The 23,938-nt window shown below is 38.9% G+C and overlaps 1 protein-coding gene across 1 annotated transcript in view; it reads left to right on the forward strand.

The window, feature by feature from the left end:
• Positions 1 to 23,938, forward strand: part of THBS2 (thrombospondin 2) — a 145,397-nt gene that overhangs the window by 95,392 nt on the left and 26,067 nt on the right. Inside the window, exons 11-16 of the mRNA XM_089669701.1 lie at positions 192 to 319; positions 1,982 to 2,134; positions 2,921 to 3,139; positions 4,237 to 4,344; positions 16,505 to 16,664; positions 22,937 to 23,055. Of these exons, the coding sequence (XP_089525827.1) occupies positions 192 to 319; positions 1,982 to 2,134; positions 2,921 to 3,139; positions 4,237 to 4,344; positions 16,505 to 16,664; positions 22,937 to 23,055 (887 nt within the window). The remainder of the gene's footprint in view (positions 1 to 191; positions 320 to 1,981; positions 2,135 to 2,920; positions 3,140 to 4,236; positions 4,345 to 16,504; positions 16,665 to 22,936; positions 23,056 to 23,938) is intronic.

Consider the following 23,938-nt stretch of genomic DNA (forward strand, 5'->3'; position numbering starts at 1 on the left):
ACAATGATTTCTATTGCAAGTTGGCAGTGAATGACACTGTCTCACTATTAGTAGCCATGTTGTCAACCTGCCATGTGAGCTCCTTCCGTTGCCTATTGGGCTGCCTATCAGGTCTCTCAGAAAGACAGCCCGGCAGCCAACTGTTTTTGCTACAGTTGGTATAATATTTTATTATGTAACTGTTTTCACAGATGGGTGCCTATCAAATCCATGCTTTCCTGGAACTGAATGCAATAGCTACCCTGATGGATCTTGGTCATGCGGAGCTTGTCCAGTTGGTTTCATTGGCAATGGGACATTTTGTGAGGATCTAGATGAGGTAGAGTATAAAAGATAATATAATATGATGTAAACCTCCAAGCATATCTAAAAATGTGCCTGTTCTATTGATGAATAAAAAAATTTCACTCTCAGAAATCAATAACCAAATTATATATCAATAGTCAATATTACTACTACTGGAACAAGGTAGTAGTATCCATTATCCCACTTATATTTACAATGATTATTGAACAATTAGAGCAATACATTAGAACATGTTAGAGGGATAAGTGTAGAGCAAGGGCATAAAATAGGGCTCTATGCTGACAAGATTATCTTGATAGTTTCTAACCATACAATATTGCTTTAAACAATACAACTCATACAATTTCCATTTCCCTACTCAAGGGAACCACAGGCAATATATTTTGTTATCCAAATGCTCATATGAAATGTCCATAGATGCCAGAATTGTGGTTTTTAAATGTTTATAGTATAGAAATTGCCATATATTTTCCATACTCTACCAATAGCTCTTTCCAAGTCATTTTTTTATCCTCGTTCAGAAGTATCTTAATCAGTATATTTGGCACTCTGTGACACTCTATTGCAGCGGTGGGCAACTGTGGCCCTCCAGCTGTTGGTTTACTACAAGTCCCATCATTCCTCTGCCTTTGGGAGTCATGCTTGCCACTGTCAGTTTTGCAATGCTTCATGGGACTTGTAGTTCTACAACAGCTGGAGGGCCACAGTTGCCCACACCTGCTTTATTGTATTTACTTTCACCTATTTCCTGGCAGCTACATACTGTATATAATATTTCTCTTTTGCCTCTCAACTATAGCTACATAAAAGTATATGCAGGTAGGAGAAGGTAGGGTCAGAGATGCAGGACCAGCACAGACTCTATTTAGAAGTTCTCAAAAGAGAAGAGTGCTATGGCTTGCAGGGAGAAAGAGGAATGTGCTAGGGAGTTTACTCTTTCCAAAGTAGTCAAACGTTCTAGCAAGCTCAAAGGCACATTGCAAGTGAATAAAAATTGGAAAGGAAAGACACACGAAAGTGTTTAAAACACTTGATTTTTCTTTGCTTTTTCATGCATTTTTTTTGTATTACTATTCGAATCTTTTTAAACATAAGGTAGCCATACATCTGAATTTTTGATGCCGATGCCACCTCTTGTAACCGTAAATGACTGTTTGTAATCTGCAACTTTTGAAAGGATAAATACAGAAACAGTAACTTTCTGACATAATGGGGTTGATTTAGCAAAACTGGGGAATGGATAAACTGGTGCAGGTGCGCATGGCAGCCAATTGGCTTCCAACTTCAGCTCATTCAATTAAGTTTGTCAATGAAACCCGTAAGCTGATTTCTATGTAGAGCTGCACCAGACTTTGCACTCTCCAATTTTAGTAAATCAACCTGAATATGTGTTGTCTTTTGATTACCCCTTTCGTGTTAATTGCCTTTTGTCCTCTGAGTGGTTATATCAGTGTTAAATCAATACTGCTTTCTTGCTTTCTGTATGTATCGTTTTTTAACCATCAATATGTAGACGTTTGAAGATCTAGAGAAATAAAGAAATTAGATTGTTAAAGTGACTCATCTGTTGTCACTTGGCCTATAAAGCAAACATTATCCATGCAACTACTTGTCTATTGTATTTACTATATGCTTACCAGTAACACAAGTCTATTCTTTTTTTCTTTATTGCTAGTGTACTCTGGTTACAGATGCTTGCTTCCGCCTGGGTGGTGTCCATCGATGTGTGAACACAGATCCTGGTTATCATTGCCTTCCTTGCCCACCTCGCTACAAAGGCAACCAACCATTTGGTGTTGGATTAGAAGTTGCACAGAAAGACAAGCAAGTGAGTGAGCCTTAAATGTTAAAGTTGGAGGTCATAGGGCAATCTATCTACAAGATACTTAGTCATTTGTGACATATTGGGACTCATGACCTAATGAATGACTGGTAAGAAGATCTAGTTCCCCATTGCTAACCATTGGGGACAGCATGGGCAAGCAGCAGAAAGACTTTTCCTATGAGGTCATCTTGCCTTGTTTAGGGTAGCTGACACTTGGTCATTAATCTCCACACTGAGTTTTAAAACACCTTCGAGGAGTTCTAATAAAAAGCATCTGTCAAAACAATATCAGATTATACATAGCTGCTATCAAGAGTGACAGGTCAGCAGTGGAATGCACGGGAAAAAGACCTTTCTAGTGGATGAGACTGGAATGTAGACAATTTATTTAATTTTGTTCAGTCAGTTTTTAGCAGAAAAAAACAGTGGAAGAAAGAATATTTCTATAAAAAATTCTTCTATAGAGTTATCAACTTGCTTGACAGCTATTGGTCATTATGGATTCTCTTCCCCTTCTAATTTTTTTCTTTCCTGTTCTTTCTGCTTATCTAGTTTCCTGTCCCATTTCTATTTTTTTTTTGCTTTTTAGCCTCACTTATTTCAACGAACATGTAAAATAGTGAATAATTATAAGGAATTGTGGGTTTTATGTGTGATACGCATACCTCATTAGACTTTACTTGCAGGCCAGACCCTATTTTGTGTCTCTTTATGTTATCTTTAATGTTTTTATAATATCTACTTAATTCATTTGTGAATTTAAAAAATGTTATCAAAATCTTTATTCAGGAATGTGAACCAGTAAATCCATGCAAAGACAAGTCTCACAACTGTCACAAGTTTGCAGAATGTATTTATATTGGCCACTTCAGCGAACCATCTTTCAAATGTGAATGTCGCACAGGCTATGCAGGTGATGGCATCATTTGTGGAGAAGATTCTGATTTGGATGGCTGGCCCAACAACAACCTAATCTGTGCTGCCAATGCTACTTACCACTGCATCAAGGTAAAAATTATAGAGCTTGATGATTGAGATTTACAGCAATCGGTTATCTTGACAACTCTGCAGTTGCACGTGGCTACACCTAGTTCAAACTGAAAACCACAAATTTGATTTGTTTTATTTAATTGGACCCCTCTGGTGTTGAGGTAATTTCTAAGACTTGATGCCGTTAGAGAGAAAGAAGCTAGGAAGTAGGGTTTGCTTCTCAGCCGCCTTATGTTGGGAGGCTCAGGGAGCACTGCATGTGTTCTACCATGGAGTAGATACAAAGCACTGTATAGGTGAACATTCATTCCCAGTCCAATATTGCAGTTTCTTAGTTATAAATCATTGATTACCTGAAGTTTTACTTTCTGAATTTCATTAATATGAAAAAATAAATCCAACAGAAAACTATTTTTACTAGCATGTATGTAAACAAAGCCTGACCCTCAAATGAGTTGGCCTCCAAAACTGAGCATAGACTATCAAACACAAGGCATATCTGTGGACTATACATCTTATTAAAATGTAACGCCAGGTAAAAAAAAAAAACTAATAGACATAAAAATGAATGCTCTGCATTCTTTCCTTCCAAGCATGCCTTCCTACCAGGCAATGTCATAAAACAAAGGAGAAGATGGCCAGCCAAATCTTTGTTCTGATGTCACCCCATCTAGCTTCTAGCTATATTAAATGCAAAAACGGAATAAAACATTACAGCATTGTATCAGTCTTAACCAGTGCATGCAGTGGGATTGCTGAAAAGAGTTGCGATAATTTCATAAAAAGTGATGTAGGCCCCTGACAGTACGGGGTTTATTTACTAAAGCTGGAGAGTCCAAAATCAGACTCCCTTCTGCATAGAAACCAATCAGCTTCTAACCTCAGCTTGTTCAATGAAGCTTTGGCAATGAAACCTGGAAGCTGATTGGTTTCTATGCAGAAGGGAGTCTGATTTTGGACTCTCCAGCTTTAGTAAATAAACCCCTACCTGTCTTTCCTCTGTCCAAATTTAAGGTGTTAAAAAAATCTATTTTTGGCCACACTGAGGGCAGAGGTGGCTTTCCTGGGGTTCAGCTTTAATAGACATAGTAATTTTTTCCTTTACTCTCTTAAAGGATAATTGTCCACTCCTCCCTAACTCTGGACAAGAAGACTTTGATAAGGATGGTGTGGGTGATGCATGTGACAGAGATGATGACAACGATGGCGTAGATGATGAAAAGGTAAGGGTGAACATTACCATAGAAAGTGTCTTTAGCTTCTTAACAAAAATACTTATGACCACAAGCAGAATAAAAAATAAATCTACAAATGTACTTATTATGTCCTCTGGAGTCAACTATGTAACAAATTTGGGGTCTTCTGAACAGCAGTATAACAAGTGTGTGTATTTAGGCTGGAAAGTACCAGTAAAATTCCTTATATTATATTATCTGTTTCCCCTACATGTGCTCTAGAATTGAGTTATCATTGAAAGAAACAGCTGTGGTTGGTCCGCAACCTGAACTTGCAATCTCTGCAAACTGTAAGAGCAATGTGAGAATAAAGCGCAGGCTGTGAAATGTTGACTCATTTGCAGTATTATAAGTTATTGAACACAATTTAAAAAAAAATGCATTCATAAAGGCAGAACAGGGGTTTAGTGGTTAGCACTCCTACCTTCTCCACTAGGGTCCACAATATGAATCCCACCAAGGATGCTACCTGCATGGAATTTGCATGTTCTCCCTGTACTTGCATGGGCTTCCTCCTACACTCCAAAGACATGCTGGTAGGTTAATTGGCTCCTGTCTAACCTGGCCTTAGTGTGTGCATGTGAGGTACGGACCTAAGATTGGAAGCTCCTTGAATGCAGGGACTGATGTATATGTAAAGTGCAGCAAAAAATGTTGGCGCTACTGGATATTAATGCTGTATATAGATACTGAAGAAGTTCACCATCAAGCCATTTTCATTGCATAATTTGTACTCTAAAAAAGTTGAGATAATATTTGAGATAATATTTCTCATAAATATAGAATGCAATCTTTATTAAACTAAGGAACCCATTATATTCCTAGCATGTGGGGGGGGGGGGGGTATACTGTATATTTTAAAACCTCCCTAAACTATTTTTAGACTATAGTTTGTTGATTGATCTAGCATTTGGAATATCTACAGCTACAAATTTCAGTCTGATAATTACTTGACACCACATTGTATGGCTGGGGAGGGCTTTTGATGGCACACAATGATTTTGGTGCTTTCAAGGTAATTCAGTCTTTTTATCACATTGTTTTAAACAATACAATTCCCAAAACTACTTTACCAAAAATACAGTATATTTGATGTTAAGTGACCGGACTTGTAACAAAATATAAACTGCATTACATACTAGATAACCATTAATTATTGTTATATGTAAGTGTGGAAGCACCTTGGCTGCTACATTCCAGAATTTAAATTGAAAACAGTCCCTCACCAGTCATTGCTATTTAAATAAACACAATTAACTTCAAATGAAATCATCTGATGTACAAGATTTAAATATGAGCAAACCACAGACCTGTAAAGTGTTATATACAAGATGTTTAAATTCATATTACCTGAAAAAAATGTTTTGGGTTTTTTTGCTGCAACCAAATCCATTACCTGCTCTTGATGCTAATATCTTTCTAGCCACTTTGACAAAAAGAGTCCGTAAACTTTACAGGCCAGGGAGAGGATAAATTAAACCAAAGCTGCATTTTATTACACTAATGGTTGATCTTATACCACAGATGCAATATATTCATATACATTACACCTCACTTGTATTGCAGAAGTTGGGCATGGCAATTTTCTTTGTTACTGTTTTACTTTAGATTTGTTTCACAGTCTAAGGCTGTAGTTTTTTCGTCATATGTAATTTCTTTTAATCAAAAATACTGACAAAACTTGCCAGTCAGGTAGTCAGGCACTGTTGGTGTTTTCTGTTTGAACAATTAAACCACAGTTATTAGTGAACATGGTAAAAGAAGGTTGTCCTCAGAGCTCATGAGGTTATATCTAAAAAGAGAGAGGGAAAATTGAGTCTAACACTCTCCAAAATCAGTCTAAAGCCCGTACACATGGGTCAAATATATTGGCTGAAATCAGCCGGTACAGTAGATACCAGTCAACATTTGGCCCATGTACAGGTTCTTGAACAAGCTCGCTAGAAAACCAGCAGCCGATCGGCATCCAATTAGCGCTCTCAGACAATGGCTGCAAGCTCTGATCATTGTGCTCTGGTGGGGGTGCAGTCCCCCTGTCAGAACACAATAGCTCAGCGGGGAGATTGCTGTACTAGCATCGCATCATTAGTAAGGAGACCTCCTCGCGAGCTTCTCAGTTTTTTTTGTTCAGCCTACTGAGCTAAATGAGAAAAACATACCCCATGTACCAGGCTTTACACAACTCATCTTCATGATTCACTTTCAGTTAGGATTCAGATTTGAACACTTGTGATCAATCAAAATGAGAATTCCCTTCATAAACTGGGGATGGGTTTCTTTTAGGACGATTTGGAATTCCCAAATACGGTAAATCTCACTGTATCACTTTAACACCAAATACAGGCCTTATAAATAAAAACTATTTAATGTCCCTTTGTTTTTTATTTTACAATGGATGTTAATTCTTGCCTATATTATCTGGATAAATACTCTTTTGATAGCTTTGTGCCAAACTGTTGGGTGTAAACCAGCAAACATATGACAAAATGGGATATGTTGATACTTTTTGCCCCTACAGGAAAAGTTTTCTCATAAACCAGACATCAAGATTAAAGCTGAAGTATGGCCAAAAATATTTTTGTTGGGCATTTGCAAAGTACAAATAAGTTAGCCCTAATAATGTGTGCATCATCTACATATTACATATCTAAAACTGGCCATACGCTAATTGGAATTCGGCCAGTCAAGCAGGGAAATTTTGATCAGCGTCCCCTGCTCCACAAAAGTGAATTGCTTATTTGATGTTTCTCTGCACACAGGATTTGATTGACAGCAGCAGAAGCCAATGGCTCCCATTGCTTCCACTCTGTCCTGTGAGGATAGAGAGAGAGACCAGCGCCGCTGAAGATGGGCGGAGCACTTTGTTCTGCAGCCCTGTGATCTATATTCAGCTGACAGTGGGCTATAGAGCGCTGTTAGCTGACGTCACTGAGACGGTCAAAACTCTGGATGGATCCCAAGTTTAATGTCGTTATCCATCCACTTGCCTGACCAACAGTTGGCTCAACCTCTCAGTGTGCCACTGGGAGACTAAGCCAGCAGCTCCAGAACCCTCCACAGCCATGTGCTCCAATAAGCACTGGAGAGGCAATACAGAGAGCCAGTGACTGACAGTCACTGCTCTCTGTTCGCTGAAGACCGAGAACGGAGAGATCTACAGTCTTTGATTGCTCAGTTCTGCATCTTAGAGCTGTCAGGGGACAGAAGCAGCATCGGACCTATGCTGCATACACCTAGATGAGTATAAAGGTTTATTTTTTTAACTCCCATAATTCTCATTTAATACTGAAATTAATGTTTTTATGTGGTGGAGGGTGTTAAAAAATGATCTGCTCCGAGTGTCAAACATGCTAGGTATGCTGCATTCTTTATTACTTTATTATTATATCTACAACTTACTGATCTTTATGCCATGAACTTTGGATATGATTTTTAGCAGGGGTTCTCTGAAGGCCAAAAATTGTTCAAGTGTTCTTCCACGATAAAAGGGATAAAAAAAAGCTAGATTATTGCATTGTTCATTGCGCTCTAACATGTCTTCAGACACTGGGAGCTAGATGGATGGGGGTTTAGGCTATTTACAGGACATAGAGCAGGATGTAGAAGGATTAAAGGGAGACTTTAAATTATAGTCTAATCAGCAGGCAGGTAACAGGGAATTTATCATTGGGAGTCAACGCAAAGTATGCTGCGTCAGTTTCTAATGTTACAATTCTAATTTTACCATTCCATCATCAGGAAATATACATGAAACATAGGGAGGAATGCTGGTAGTGGTATATATGAGCAGAGTTTTTTTTAACCATTATTCAAACCAGCTGTGTCTGACCACACACAGATCCTATGTTTTGAAGTTTTGAAGATGAACCCCATAAGCAGTAAGAATTTTCTCACCAAAAAGTTGATTTTTCTTCTAAAATTACATTTAACATTTGAATATGTTTTATGGTAGATTTAGATGCATTGAATAGCACAGTTCTTCAGCTGAATCCAGTTTCATATGACCTGGTAACACTTGTTATATTTGATCCCTGAATGCATTCATGGGACTTCCGTTATCCTTTGTTGTAATATGCTATGGTTCTTGGTTGTTTTTCTTCTTCTAATTTCTTGGCATCAGCCCCACACTTCATAAGGATTTAAATACCATTCAAACCACAAGTTGGAACATATTATACATGTTATAAGTTTATTATATTTTTTAGTGTGGATAATTGTTATGTATACATGTGGGGATTAGGCAGCAGTGGTTAATTATAGAAAATGCAGTAAAGGTAGCAGGGGAGGCCACAGCAGTGTCTGCAATGCTATGGGAGCTGCCAATCTTTGTTTTAAAAGTGGAGCTCAACTCAAACCATCTTTACTTAGTTTTGGATACAGTGGGGGCTTGAATAGTACCTCAGTGAGAACATAGGCAGCAAATATACCTGAAAAAGGCTTTAGTCTTTCTTCATTTGGTGAAAAAAAGCATTCTGATTACTGTGTTCCTGCTGACCACTGTCACAGGGAGAGGAGGTTAGGGTCCCAGCATTGCCTTGAGTTGGGCTTTAAAATGTGTGCCAAAAGTATTGGGACGCCTGCCTTTACACACACATGAACTTTAATGGCATCCCAGTCGTAGTCCGTAGCAAGCAATATTGAGTTAGCCCACCATTTGCAGCTATTATAGCTTCAACTCTTCTGGGAAAGCTGTCCACAAGGTTTAGGAGTGTGTCTATGGAAATGTTTGACCAGTCTTCCAGAAGCGCATGTGTGAGGTCAGGCACTGATATCAGATGAGAAGGCCTGGCTTGCAGTCTCCACTCTAATTCATCTTAAAGGTGTTCTATCGGGTTGGGTTGAGGTCAGGACTCTGTGCTCATGTTCCTCCACCCCAAACCTTCTCATCCATGTCTTTATGGACCTTGCTTTCTGCACTGGTGCGCAGTCATGTTGGAACAGAAAGAGGCCATCCCCAAACTGTTCCCACAAATTTGGGAGCATGAAATTGTCCAAAATGTCTTGGTATGTTGACGCCTTAAGAGTTCCCTTCACTGGAACTATGGAGCTAAGCCCAACCCCTGAAAAATAACCCCACACCATAATCCCCCCTCCACCAAACTTTACACTTGGCACTATGCAGTCAGGCAAGTATCGTTCTCCTGGCAACCATCAAACCCAGACATGTCCATTGGATTGCCAGACAGAGAAGTGTGATTCATCACTCCAGAGAACACGTCTCCACTACTCTAGAGTCCAGTGGCGGCGTGCTTTATACCACTGCATTTGACTCATTGCACTTGGTGATGTGAGGCTTGGATGCAGCTGCTCAGCCATGATAAACCCATTCCATGAAGCTTTCTATGCACTGTTGTGCTAATCTGAAGGCCGCATGAAGATTGGACGTCTTTAGCTATTGACTCTGCAGACAGTTAGAAACTTCTGTGCACTGTGCGCTTCAGCATGCGCTGACTCCACTCTGTCATTTTATATGGCCTACCACTTTGTGGCTGAGTTGATGTTGTTCCCAGTTGCTTCCACATTGTTATAATACCACTAACAGTTCACTGTGGAATAATTGGTAGCAAGGAAATTTCACAGATGGACTTATTGCACAGGTGGCAACCTATCACGGTACCACGCTTGAATTCATTGAGCTCCTGAGAGTGACCCATTCTTTCATAAAATGTTTGTAGAAGCAGTCTGCATGACTAGGTGCTTGATTTTACACACTTGTGGCCATGGAGGTGATTGGAACACCTGTACCTAATGGATTTGGAGGGGTGTCCCAATACTTTTGGCAATATAGTGTGTGTATATATATATATATATTAGCAAGGTGTACCTAATAAAGTGGATGGAGAGTGTGTGTGTGTGTATATATATATATATATATATATATATAGATACACACACACACACACTCTCCAGCCACTTTATTAGGTATACCTTGCTAATATATATTAGGCACTCCTTGCTAGTACTGGGTTGGACCCCTTTTTCCCATTCAGAACTGCCTTAATTCTTCGTGGCATAGATTTACAAGGTGTTGGAAACATACATCTGAGATTTTGGTCCATATTGACATGAGTTACTGTTGCCTTTCTATCATCTCGAACCATTCTCCTCTGACCTCTAACATCATCAAGGCATTTTTCGTCCACACAACTGCCGCTCACAAGGTACTTTCTCTTTTTTTGGACCATTCTCTGTAAACCCTCTCTATAAATCTCTGTAGAGAAAATTGTGCATGAAAATCCCAGTAGATCAACAATTTTTGAAATACTCAGACCAGCCCGTCTGGTACCAACAACTGTGCCATGTTCAAAGTTACTTAAATCCCCTTTCCTCCCCATTCTGACGGTTGGTTTGAATTTCAGCAAGTTGTCTTCACCACGTCTACATGCCTAAATGCATTGAGTTGCCGCCATGTTAATGGCTAATCAGTAATTTGTGTTACCAAGCAATTGAACAGGTGTACTTAAGAAAGTGGCTGGTGAGAGTATATACAGTATATGTATATATATATAGCTTCAGCAACAAATTACATACATTTTTTACCTAAGGCCATGGAGAAGTTCTTAGCTAGTCCTTCAGAAGTTGCTACTTCTACAAGCAGTGAAAGGGTGAAAATATATTATTTTTAATTAAGAATAACAATTTACAGAGTGCTGTTTATTTTTTTATCTTCCATGGCTGTTTCTGAGGTGTCAAGTAGCAGCTGCATCTGTCAATGTTTTAAATATAGATTTCTATCATCAGAAATAAAACTATATTATTATAATAGATAGCTTTGTTTTATTTGTGGTTAGACTTCTCTTTAGAGTGTGAATTGTCGGAATGAGGATGCTGTACTTTGTATTCCTTTTTTTGATACCTATTCTTAAATCTACCTGAAAGCGCCATCTGACATCTTGCAGAGCAGCTATTCTCCAGACAAGGGCAAGACTGGCACACATTCATAACATTTCCAATCTGAGCTTGGTGGTTTAGCAACACTTCTGTCCAGGATTTTTTATGGCTTCTTCCATCTTAAAAAAATTACAGCTGCAATGTAACCAGTCCTAGTTTTTTCCATCTTTGTCAGCATAAAAACATTTCAGTTGGCTCCAAGTGCCTGCTGGCTCCAAGATGCCAGACTTATTTTCTCATTCCGTTATTACTTTTTTACATATATATATATACATATATACTGTATATATGTATATATATATATATATGGTTTTTGAACTATGGCAGCTTTTTACTTCCTTTCACTCCCAATCAATGCAAATAGACCAAGCTGAAGTATGTCTAGACTCAAAACTTTTTTTGTTTATATTTTTCAGTAGAGTGGTAAGGGATTAGAAACAGATTTTCTGATTGTTTGTGTCCCTACTAGGAGGATTCACCCTCTCTTTTTGTTCTAGTGACCACTACCATTGGGACTCACAGTGAGGGGAAAATTCAAAAGTTGCAGAATAGTACTAAATGACAAATCTTCAAACAGGGACACTGGTTCCCAGGACAACTGAGAAGGATTTTTCTACTCTGTTCAATTACAAAAAAACTGTTTTGGCTTTAGATACACTTTCAATTCAATAATATTCTGTAATATTACAAGGATTTTGTACTAACTGGGAATGTATCGATATGTAACAGAAGTAGTCCATCATTCATGGTTCTTGTCCATCCCATGTTAAATTGTTCTAATTATTTTCAAGCACAGCTTCCTTATTTTCTCATCAGTTTGATATCCTTTTTATATCTATTATATTTGAAATGAATATGTGATTTGTTTCCAACCTGGCACAAGTAACTTAAGTTTTGGCAATTCAGTTGTTAGTTATCAGTTATCATTTTCAAAACCATGCATTTTATTTAGAAAGCCCTAAAATGGTTCTTGAAGAGCAAAAAAATTATGCAAAGATTTGCAAGTTTGCTGAGACAAATATAAATTGATCTGCCTTATTCAACATTTTTGAGATATTTAAGTTTAACATTCACATTACTTGCAAGCTCCAACATAAACCTTATCTTTTCCTGTTTTCTCTCATGTCACGCTCATATAGCATACAAAAATTATAAGAATGTCCACTATCATTTAATATAGCATGCCTGAGGTGGCAAACATGAGGTTGAGTGCATATCCAAACTGCATTGTTGTGCAATCATTGTTTATCTCAATTACTCTGTGCTAATTTGTGTGTAAAGATTGTGATTTAAATAGGAAGCAGGAGCACATTTAGATTTAGCGATCTGTTCAGTGTTTTAGTTTATTTTATCAAATGCAGATTATTTATTAAAGTAGAAATTTTTGTAGTTTTGGGTAAAGCAGGGAACATTTAGAACTTCTGATACATGTTAACGCTGCCCTTGACCACTGAGAAGATCAGCCCTTATTAATTGTCATGGTGAAGGACATTTTTAAATGGTGATACAAGTTTCAGTAAAAACTGCTGTTCACCCAAGAGTGTAATCCATGTCTAAGCACTAATGTTTTCACTTATCTTACAAATATTGCAAACACTTGAATCAATGAGAAAGACTAGGCTGTTGAAAGTCTCACAACCACACAGCTAAGGTAGATGGGTGTAGGGTGTAAGGTAGATGGTCTTCCACATTTTTTAAAATGGCTTACATAAGCTAATATTAGTGGTGCAGCAAAAAAAAATGTGCAAAGTTATTAACCACTTGGGGTCTAGCACTGTTAGCATCTGTCAGGAATGGACTCAGCACTGGTGGTGGGACTCACCTGCCGTGTGGGCTGCAGTACCAGCGCTGACCAGTGGGTGCTCTCAGCAGCCAGAAGCTCACTCCTGTAGTCAGCCAACACCTGGGGCTGATTGCAGGAGATGTATTTAAGGAATGACCACACCTGTGATCAGGGGTTTGGTGTATGTTTCCCATGAGCCCCTGTACCTGGTATCCTGTGTTCCTGCCTATCTGCCTAGTTGCTGACCCTGCTTTGATCCTGACCTCTGCTGACCGTCTCCTGTTGAACCCCTGGCTTGCCTGACCATCCTTCTGCCTGATCCACTGTACCGCGCTGCCCGTGAGTTACTAAACCCAGCTTGTGACCCTGACTATTCTCTGCCTGCTCCTCCGGTACCTCACTGCCCGCACGTTGCTGACCTGGCCTGCCTGACTACACCTGACGTTACCCAGATGATCCATCCATCCCGCACGGATCCAGTCACTACTGTCCAAAAGTGCCAGCCCCTTCACATCAGGCTTTCCCCCGGTACATACCCTCGGCGGACCCCTCTACCACAGTTGGGTGCACTCAGGGGCCACGACCTGGTCTCAGTCCTGCGCCAAGTCCATCCCCACCATCAAGGGCTCTGGTGAAAAGGCAGACTGGGGCTTAGACTCCGCGCCCTGGGGAATCCTGTTCTGTGGGTCACTAGAGATCCCGCCGGGCGGTGCCTGACGATACCTTACGGCCCGCCTGACCATTCCACCTCTCCAGCCCTGACTATGCCTGTGTTCCCACACATTTCTGGTCACACCCGGATCCCTAACAGCATCGTTTCCTCTTGTATTTATAGAACTGTAATTAGGGTGTGTTCATTATCTAAAGGAGGTGTTCAGAAATTTTTCATACTGTGTAATAAAAATGTGTATGTGTGTGTGTGTTAGAAATGCTGTGCAGGGTTTGCGTTTCCCATCAGGATATCAAACTTTTTTTGGCAGAAACAGGCACATTCAAACATTGCAGTTAAAAAAAAAAATCTGAAGGAATTTATTGTTTGTAGTAAAGTTAGTTAAAGTTGAATGCATCAACATAATATGAATTCATAAGATTGCTTTAAAATTGAACTGGAGATATCTAGGGAATACTATATAATACAGCTGGATTAGTGTTATTTATGAACATGTCATCCTTGTGGTAATTCTTTACCTTGTACTGGCTTTATTTTCTGTAAAACTATTAGCCTCTGCCAAGATGTCAGGCTGCAATGGGATAATACAGGCACTGGTTCATGGAAGAGAGTCAGGAAAACACACTGACAAACGTTTGCCTATTCACTAACACCTACAACATGGTCTGTAGATGCAACATTGCTGTGATTGAGAGATTGGGGTTTCGATGTTCTAACCGAAAGAAGCTTACACATAAGTATCACACACATCACAAACAGCCAAACATTTACCAGCATACTTAGCAGCTAGCCTGCAAAAAAAAAAAAACACATTAATTGCCCTTCTGCCCTTCATGGGATGTCAGCAGGAGAAACTTACAATTGACATCAAATACTAAGCCTTAAAACTTACAGGTAATACATACATTTTACTATATGCCAGAGCATCAGAAATACAAATACATCTTTAGTTGAAAGGCTTTTGATACATTTTAAGGGCATCTCAAAGCTAAACCATCAAAAAGGGATTGGCGAATTTGAGATGAGTGTAGAGCATGAAGTTTGAGTGCATGGTGTCTGAGATATTCCTGTAGAGCAAGATATTGTTACTATTCCCATTGCACAGGTTCCTGGGTCAGGCATAGCTGGTGCTGCAGCAGCAACCAGCAGGAAACTGAAACCATCACAGATCAGCGTACATTTTTGCCAGCACAACACAGATCACCAAAGTCGTATGAAGAAGCTTTTTATATTGAAATATGATTACATTACAAAGGAAAGGTGAAACATTTCAGAACCTCTCAGGTTACCTGATGAAGGGGTCCTGCATGGCTCTGGAACTTTGCACCTTTCTCTTTGTGATGTGATTATTTTTCAATACAAAAGCTTCATCGGACAATGTCGGTGATTTGTGGTGTGCTGGCAAATATGTACCTTATTCCAAGAGCAAAGGCTCATTCCCAATCCATGGAATTTGGTTCTACAACAGTTTCCTTCCTGGCCAGTAGGTCTGGGAGGTCTTCTTCAGATGCCTCCTCTCCAAATTCTTGTTGCCTTTGCAGTGGGGCTGTTCCCACACTGCACAGGTTAACTGCTTGTTTTGTTTTAGGGGAGAGGATAGTGGAGATACTGTATACTTACCTGACACACTGATCCTCCCCTCACAAGACTGGTCCCTTCAGCTCCTGCCCCCCCACAGACCAGTGGTCTTGTAAATGGACTGTTCCTGACGTCAGTACACTCAAAGCATGCTACATAGACAGGAACAGTCCACCGCTGGACTGGGGTAGCAAAGGTTTCCGAAGGATCGACAGCTCAGGTGAGTATGAGCTTTGTGCTCATCCCTAGAAATAATGAGCAGTTGACCCATGCATGATAAAGTAAAATTTTTGCCCAGAGTTCTGCTTTAAGTAGTTCTTATTTACTTCAAATTCTTCAATCATCTCTTCACTGCAGTGCATCCAGATGAAGATAGCCTCAATAATACCTTTCGAACTGTACCTGGATCCCACACATACAACCTGTAATGTTGCTTTGGGCACCGAATCCTGCTTAGGCACTCACCTCAACACTTGTAGTTTGTAGTTAGTCTCAGGGTTCTCTAGAGGTCCAGGGCTGTGGTCCATTTCTATGGCTGTCAGACCCTGAAGACCCCTCCAGAATTCCACTGGGACGGGCAAAACCTGGACTCATACTGAGATCAGCGATGTGACATAGTAAGATGGGTTCACCCTGCTATCAGATGGTTACTGTAACCTTATACCAAGCATATTTTTATGGTTTGCATTTTTGTCACATGGTTTACCTTATGCACGTTCATTATTATATACATTAGTTGTCATGTGTTACATAATTGTACTAGTTACCATTGTCACCAAGAAAAAAAGTTAGGGAAATCTAAAATTTTAGAGCTGTCCCCAGAATAGGAGTTAAGTGGGGATATTTCCAATGGAAACACTTTTTCTGAAGACAGCTGTCTAAGAGGGATTTCCTCTTACTTGCTGTTATGTATGTGAGATAGGAGGTTCAGGAAATTTTCCCAATGGTGCACAAACCCTTCCCCACTCTATCCAAAACAAAAAGAAGTGTTAGCTAAACATATATTTTTAAGTCAAAGCCACCTGTCTTTGAAGTTAATATAACCATTTATTTTAAGTGGTGGCTAAGAGGCAGGCAGTTATAGGCTAGCAAGACGGTTAAGGAAAGACACACAATTTCACAATGGTACAGGGTAGCCATACTAAGAATTACAAGTGATATGTAGTTAAACAATGGGTTCTCAGGATTAATATAGTTCAATGAAAAGCTTGATTTTTATGTTTCAGGATAATTGCCCTCTGCTGTTCAACCCACGTCAATTTGACTATGACAAAGATGAAGTAGGAGATCGCTGTGACAACTGCCCCTATGTGCACAATCCTGCCCAAATTGATACTGACAATAATGGAGAAGGAGATGCCTGTGCTGTGGACATTGATGGAGATGGTATGTTCTTAACTTATTTTAGGCTTCAGTCATTTTACTAAAGTTTAACAGTTGCAATCTATATTTGTTGTGTTCACAAACTGAGTTTTCCAGGCTAAGTTAATTATCCATGTGCTGAGTACCTCACCCTCCACAAAAGCATCAGTGCAAATTTTAGCAGTTAAAATCAAGAAGTGGGTCTTCTCCCTGCCTGTTGTGAACATAAAGCTGAAGCACTGCATCCCTCAACCCCTGTACTGGTGCTTTCTTGATATTGGCATAGGATAGAACTTTGCTTATCAAAATGTAGAATACCTGCAACAGCACCTCAACTGTTACTCTGGAAAATTCATTGGATAGACAGATCATACATTGGAGTTAAAAGTAGACCAGCTGGACACATTTTGAACCAAATATCCACATTTCTTAGTTATAGCTTTCAAACAACTAAAGCTGTGCTGTACACAGACCCTCCTTTTCCAACACATTATTTATGATAGAGATCGTCAGCCAAGAAACAGTGTGGATCATTAACATAATGGGTCATAAAACAAAAAAAGATTCAAGTCATATGTGAAAAAATTATACAATAGCAGTAAGTGTATCCTCATTATTTCCAGATTATTTTTTAGTAATAGAGCTACATACGGCCATCAGCCATAACTTTATGACCATCTACCTAATATTAAGTAGGTCTACTTTTGTTGCTAAAACAGCCCTGACCCGTCAAGGCATGGATGCCACTAGACATCTGAAGGTATGCTGTGGTATCTGGCGCCAAGACATCAGTAACAGATCCTTTAAGTCCTATAATTTGCTAGGTAGGGCCTCCATGAATCATATGTGTTTTTCCAGCACATTCCACAGGTTCTTGATTGGAATGAGATCTGGAGTATTTGGAGGCCAAGTCAACGCCTGAAACTCATTGTTGCGTTCCTCAAAGCATTCTTGAACCATTTGCAGTGTGGCAAGATGCATTATCCTGCTGAAAGAGGCCAATGGCACTAGGGAATACTGTTTCTATGAACGAGGTGCACTTGGTCAGCAACAACGTTTAGGTGGGTGGTATTTGTCAGGTAAAATCCGTAACATCACATGAATGGGGGTACCAAAGTTTCCTAACAGAACATTGTCCAAAGCATCACAGTGTCTCTGCTGACTTCACTTCTTCTCACACTGCATCCTGGTGCCATTTCTTCCTCTGGTAAGCGACACACTCGCACTCAGCCATAGACTTGATGTAAAAGAAAACAAAAGTCATCAGACCAGGCCACCTTCTTCTATTGTTCTGTAGTCCATGGCTGATGCTTACCTTCCCATCGCAAGCACTTTTGGCTGTGGACACAGGTCAGCATGGACACTCTGATTGGCCTGTGGCTACGCAGCCCCATATACAACAAACTGTTGTGCCCATTTTTCTCCTTTCAACACATTAGCTTTAGAGACATGTTTACTTGCTGCCTATGTCCTGCCTATGAGATAATGAAAGTTACTTACTTAAACTGTTAGTGGTCATAAAGTTAAGGCTGCTTGATGTATATTTATATGCATGTGTGTGTATATAGATAATTATTCAAAATGAAGTTATGTATGATATTTGTTTAAGTGTTTTGTTATAGCGTAATTACAAATTTTTTCTTATGTGCCACTTTGCTATTTTATATGAAGGTTTTTTTGTGTGTGTGATCTCACATGTGTATTTAATAATTTTTGCTTCTGTCATAAATGTTAGTTTTTATAATCCACATTATCCCTTGCTAAATACTGTATTGTTAATGAAATTACCGATAGTAATTTTTTACAGGAAACATTTCTTTTGTTGCTTAGAAGTCCTAGCAATAGATATTCAGTCAGGTATTAAAGTGACGATAAATTATATACTAATTCTCCAAAAATAATCCATACACATCCACTACTGAATGGCCCTATAATCTATTTTTCATCAAATAGATTCTTACTGTGCTTTTCAGCCTCAGAATATGTAAACCCAACATTTCATATTCCTGATATGTTTCTACTGTACCATGTACTTGTATGAAAAAGTATCCTGTTCTCTTTGTATTGCTTCCTTTGTGTGAAATCCCTGGTGTTCCTGTCAGTCCCCTACTTTCCTATTTAAAAACTGACCACACTAGGCATGAGAGCACAGCATGGTCAGTTCTCTAGCTGTGCTGGGAACTTGATGTGCTTTCCTCCAATGATCAAACTTGTGCTGACACGCCTCACCCTATAAAGCAGTATACTGCTGTTTCTCCTCCCCTAGCTCTTTGAGCTCCTTATGCAGCTGAGAACAGAGAATATGAGGTCAATTATAAAAAAGAGGGGAAAAGTATTTATAATGTTTGATATCTATACAACAAATTTTTTACCTTTTATTTATAATTTAAACTGTATGGGTTGTTTTACAAGGAGAGGGTTTACATATACTTTAAGCACATAATATTAGAAAGCTCAATTTTCTTTCTTACCTCTACTTTCCTGATGTAGCATTTGCAAAGTATACATTAGTAGGATTGTGACATCAAATAGGCACCTGATTCTGACCACTTGGCTCAGTGCACTTAATTGTAATTTGACAGACCTGGTCAGACAGATTGTTACTCGTCTATGCCAACATAGATACTGCTGTACTGGAGTAGAAGCACTGGAGTAGGAGTAGTACTGGAGTAGGAGCACTGGAGTAGGAGCACTGGAGTAGGAGTAGTACTGGAGTAGGAGCACTGGAGTAGGAGCACTGGAGTAGGAGTAGTACTGGAGTAGGAGTGCAGGAGTAGGAGCACTGGAGTAGGAGTAGTACTAGAGTAGGAGCGCAGGAAATTAAAAATTTAATTTTATATTAAGTGAGAAAGTTTTTTTTTAAGCTAAACACTGAAAACAATTGCTAGACAGACTTGTTTATCGGTAGATGAGCCTTTGTATGTCTCAACTGCCCTCCGGAGGATTTACCCCCCTTCTTGATCAGGCCATTTTTTGCGATACGGCGCTGAGTTATTTTAACTAACAATTGTACGGTCATGCAACGCTGCACCCAAATTAAATGTATGTCCTTTTTTCCTTCAAATGGACCTTTTTTTGGTGTTATTTGATCACCTGTGCGTTTTTATTTTATGCGCTATAAACAAAAAAAATACCAGCAATTTTGAAAAAAAAACTATATTTTTTACATTTTGCTATAAAACATATCCAGTAAAAAAAAATTAAAAATCTAATTTTATCATAAATTTAGGCCAAAATTTATTCTGCTACATGTCTTTGCTAAAAAAAATCCCAATACTTGTAAATTAATTGGTTTACCTGAAAGTCATGGCGTCTACAAATGTTAGTATATATACTGGAGTTTTTATTTTTTTATACTAGTAATGGTGGCGATCAGCTGGACAGCGGGACTGTGGTGGGCATTCTGACACTGTGGGGGGGGGGGGGGGGAACTGACCAATACAGTGATCAGTGCTAATAAAAAGCACTGACACTGTACTAATGACACTGGGCACGAAGGGGTTAGCATCTGGGTGATCAAAGGGTTAACTGTGTGATGTGTGTGTTTTACTGTGTGCTGTGCTTTACTGTGTAAGTATCCTGCTATGCAGAGCAATACAAAGCAGCGTGCTGGAGCTGACAGGGAAGAGATCTGTATTGTTTACATACAGACCTCTGCCTCGTCAGTGGTACTTGGCGATCTCTGGGTTCCGGCGGGGAATCATTGCCCGGGACTCGGTGATCAACAGCTGAAGCCGCCAATGTCTGCATGCGAAGCCCCCTATTTGGATATACAAAATCACATATATATACGTGACTTTGTGCACCCTGAAGCAGTATCTCTGTTATAGGGTGGTTGGGAAGCGGTTAATAGCATTTTTTGCAAGCACTTTCTGCAGCATATGTGCAGTATAGGCTACATTAAGATATTTCCTGGGATGTTGCAACTCCATCACACTTGCATAGAATCAGCATCATTACTAGTTGCCTTCTGGGTAAAGACACTGCAAGCAGAAGAACCATCTGTGAAAATGGCACCAGTGGCTGTGGAAACGTATGGTATTTATTTACTTTTGTATTATTACAGGTACTTATATAGCGCTGTGAATTTACACAGCACTTTACATATATTGAACATTCACATCAGTCCCTGCTCTCAAGAAGCTTACAAACTAAGGTCCCTAACTTACATTGATACATACACATACTAGGGCCAATTTATGCAGGAGCCAACAAATCTGCCAGCATGTTTTTGGAGTGTGGGAGGAAACCGGATTACCTGGAGGAAACCCACACAGGTACAGGGAGAGCATGCAAATTCCAGGCATTAGTTGTCATTGGTGGAACAGAGCGAACTCAGAGTAAGTTTGCCAATCTGTGCAAGAATGTTGTACTTGTTTTTTTTTTGTACACTTTTGAAAGATCTCTTGCTGCATCCCAGCTCTCAGTTCCTCTTTAATTTTTTTCAAGTAAAATCAGCTAAAATGGATCTAGTGTCACAACAAAAGTAAGTATAGCCTGTAACAGAAGATGCTCTATATTTATAGCTGTTGTGTGTGAGACTGGAGATGTCTGACACTTCAGGGTGTGTCAAATATCTGCTCGCTCCACCATTCAATACTGTTCCTCCTGCTGGCTTGTACATCACTACAGAATATATGAACCAGTGACAGAAGTGTCAGATACCTGCAACATCAATAGAACAGCAACACACCTAAATTTTCAGACAGGTAAGCATAGAGCATTTTATTTTGCCGGCTATGCTAACTTTTGTTATGACTCTGTAGTGACAGAGTCACTTTAATGTGGTGGTACAAGACTATGAAAAGAAAGAAAAAGCATGAATGGTTGTCACAACCTATCCATTCAGTAAATCTTGTAATACCAGGATTTCCTTAATAAAAACCATAAAATTGTAGTCAATTTCGACAAAAAGAGTGGAGAAGCACCCCTAAGTGTAGACAGGAGCAAGGCAGGGAAACCTTTTTGTATTAATATATCATAGTATCTGTATTAAAAGTTCTGCTTTTGTTTATCTTAATTAACTTAGAAACAGTAGATAATCGTTTAGACATGACCTACATTCTGTTGCTAGATTTGGCATTTGACTTTATTATGCAATGAACATTTCGAAATACACATGTTATCATTTTATTTATTATTAAATATACCAACACTGTAGAAATGAGAATTGTTTTCATTAACTGTTTTGCAGTAGGATGAGATCCGTTGTGTTTTATTAGATTTTTTTTTTTTTTTGAGATTTCGGGGGCCATGTTTTTTCTTTAATTTTAAAAAAAGTTATTGTGGAATGTTTCCCTACCTGTCCACAGAATTGAAAAGACAAAAGGATAACTAAAACAAAGGACATAAATGCGTTATATTGCAGCCTATCAGTTTTTATATGTGGTGGCACATTCTTTTTCAGGCTAAGAAATTGTTTAGCAAGTACAGAAAATACCTGTTGTTGATTTTGGCAGTGTCTTTGTCACTTCCTTTGAAATGAACTGGAAGCATAGTTGTCTTTGTTTTTCAATTCGCCCAATCCTCCAGAGTTTATTCTCCAAGAGAGACAAACAAAAGCAAACATGGGTAGCAGCTCTCTCCATAAATACAGTGCGGGATTGAGTGTAGCCACTGAGGGACAGGAAGTCTGTAGGATAATGAGGTAAAAATAAAGGACAAAAAAGCCTGAAAAAAATGCAGTCATCACATCTAAGGACCAATAAGCTGCAATATATAATATTTTTAATTTGTGGTTTAGGGAAAAAATAAAGAAGAATTCCAGAAATGAATATTTTTACAGTAAATAAAAATACAAAGTATGATGTCACCACCTCACCATTCCACCTTGTCTAACCAGAGAAAGCTTTTCCTTCATTGAGAAAACTAATGGAGATCACTCAAGTAGTAGTGTTTATTACAATGGCTTCTAGAGGGATCCCACAGGTATGGTATATGCATACTTACATTGGTCCAAGCTGTACCAATGTTACTATGTAAAATCTTCCATACCTGGAATTTTTTTTTTACCTCTATTAAATGTGTTGCTAGAATGGCAAAATGTCCCTGAGAGTATCCCATTATTCTCAAGACGTATTTGACTCTATTTTTCTGAACAGTTGAGGCCAGTCCATGACTGAATCTGCCTTAAGTAGAGTTGCCTTAAATCCACCATTAGAATTTTACCTATGCAGTGGTTATACAGCTGGGTATACAGACTATAATAGAACCTGCTTATATATGGTAAAGAAATACAGAATGAAAAAAGATGTTATTTAGCTATGTAATAATAATCTCAATGTGTTTACTTTTAGATATTTTAAATGAATTGGATAACTGCCCATATGTGTACAACACAGACCAGACTGACACTGATAAGGATGGAGTGGGTGATCAGTGTGACAACTGTCCTTTAATGCACAATCCTGACCAGGTATGCAGTGCAGAAACCAAAATTATTTCTCATTTCGATGTGCTTGAGTAGACTTCAGTGGTATTGCAAAGTGGATTTCAGGCTAATTAACAAAGGGCACAAATATACTGAACTTCAGAAGCAAGGTATGGTAATTTTCATTTAATCCAGACATTAGCTGGAGAATGCAGAATTACATAGAACTGCACCCTCAGGCAGAATAGCTGAACAGAGTGAGCGTCAATGGCAGTCATTCATAGCTAGAGGCTTTTGTTTGGGCAAGACAGTTCAATGTGAAATTCAGAGCTTCGTGTTTCTTTTCTGAAAGACTTCATACAAACTCAGTTTTAGCAAAAACACAACTAACTATTGTGCTTTGGGATTTTCGCCTTAAGATGTAGTGTATCCATGGAATTTGCAGTTTAAAAGATTGCATGACAAAAAGTAATATTGTAAAAGCACTGGCACTAGCAATGTCACGTGAACCAAGGGTCATTTAAATATCCAATAGAAATAGTTATATGGATCTTTGCATTTGTGTGCAGTATATCTATAAAGGTTTTATAACATTGAATGGTTTCTACAACTGCTGCCTTTTGCTCTAATAACAGGTGCTCTATAATTGCCACTTAGTGAATAATTGAACAAATGAATGATGAAAGTGCATCATAACTTTGATTTTGCAACACAAGTAGATGATCCACAACTCTGTATACTGCTCATTCAAATCTTTCTTTATTAATTATTCCACAGGAAACAGCCTTAATACAGAGATGTTGACGCGTTTCAGCCTTAATCGGCCTTTGTCAAAATAGCTATGATGACTAAGGCTGATTAAGGCTGAAACACCTGAACATCTCTGTATTTGGGATGTGTTTCCTGTGGAATAATTAATAAAGAAAGA

Source organism: Staurois parvus, unplaced genomic scaffold, assembly GCF_062004578.1.
Source record: "Staurois parvus isolate SC_StPar_1 unplaced genomic scaffold, SC_StPar_1.0 ptg000081l, whole genome shotgun sequence".
In the NCBI taxonomy this organism is placed as follows: Eukaryota; Metazoa; Chordata; class Amphibia; order Anura; family Ranidae; genus Staurois; species Staurois parvus.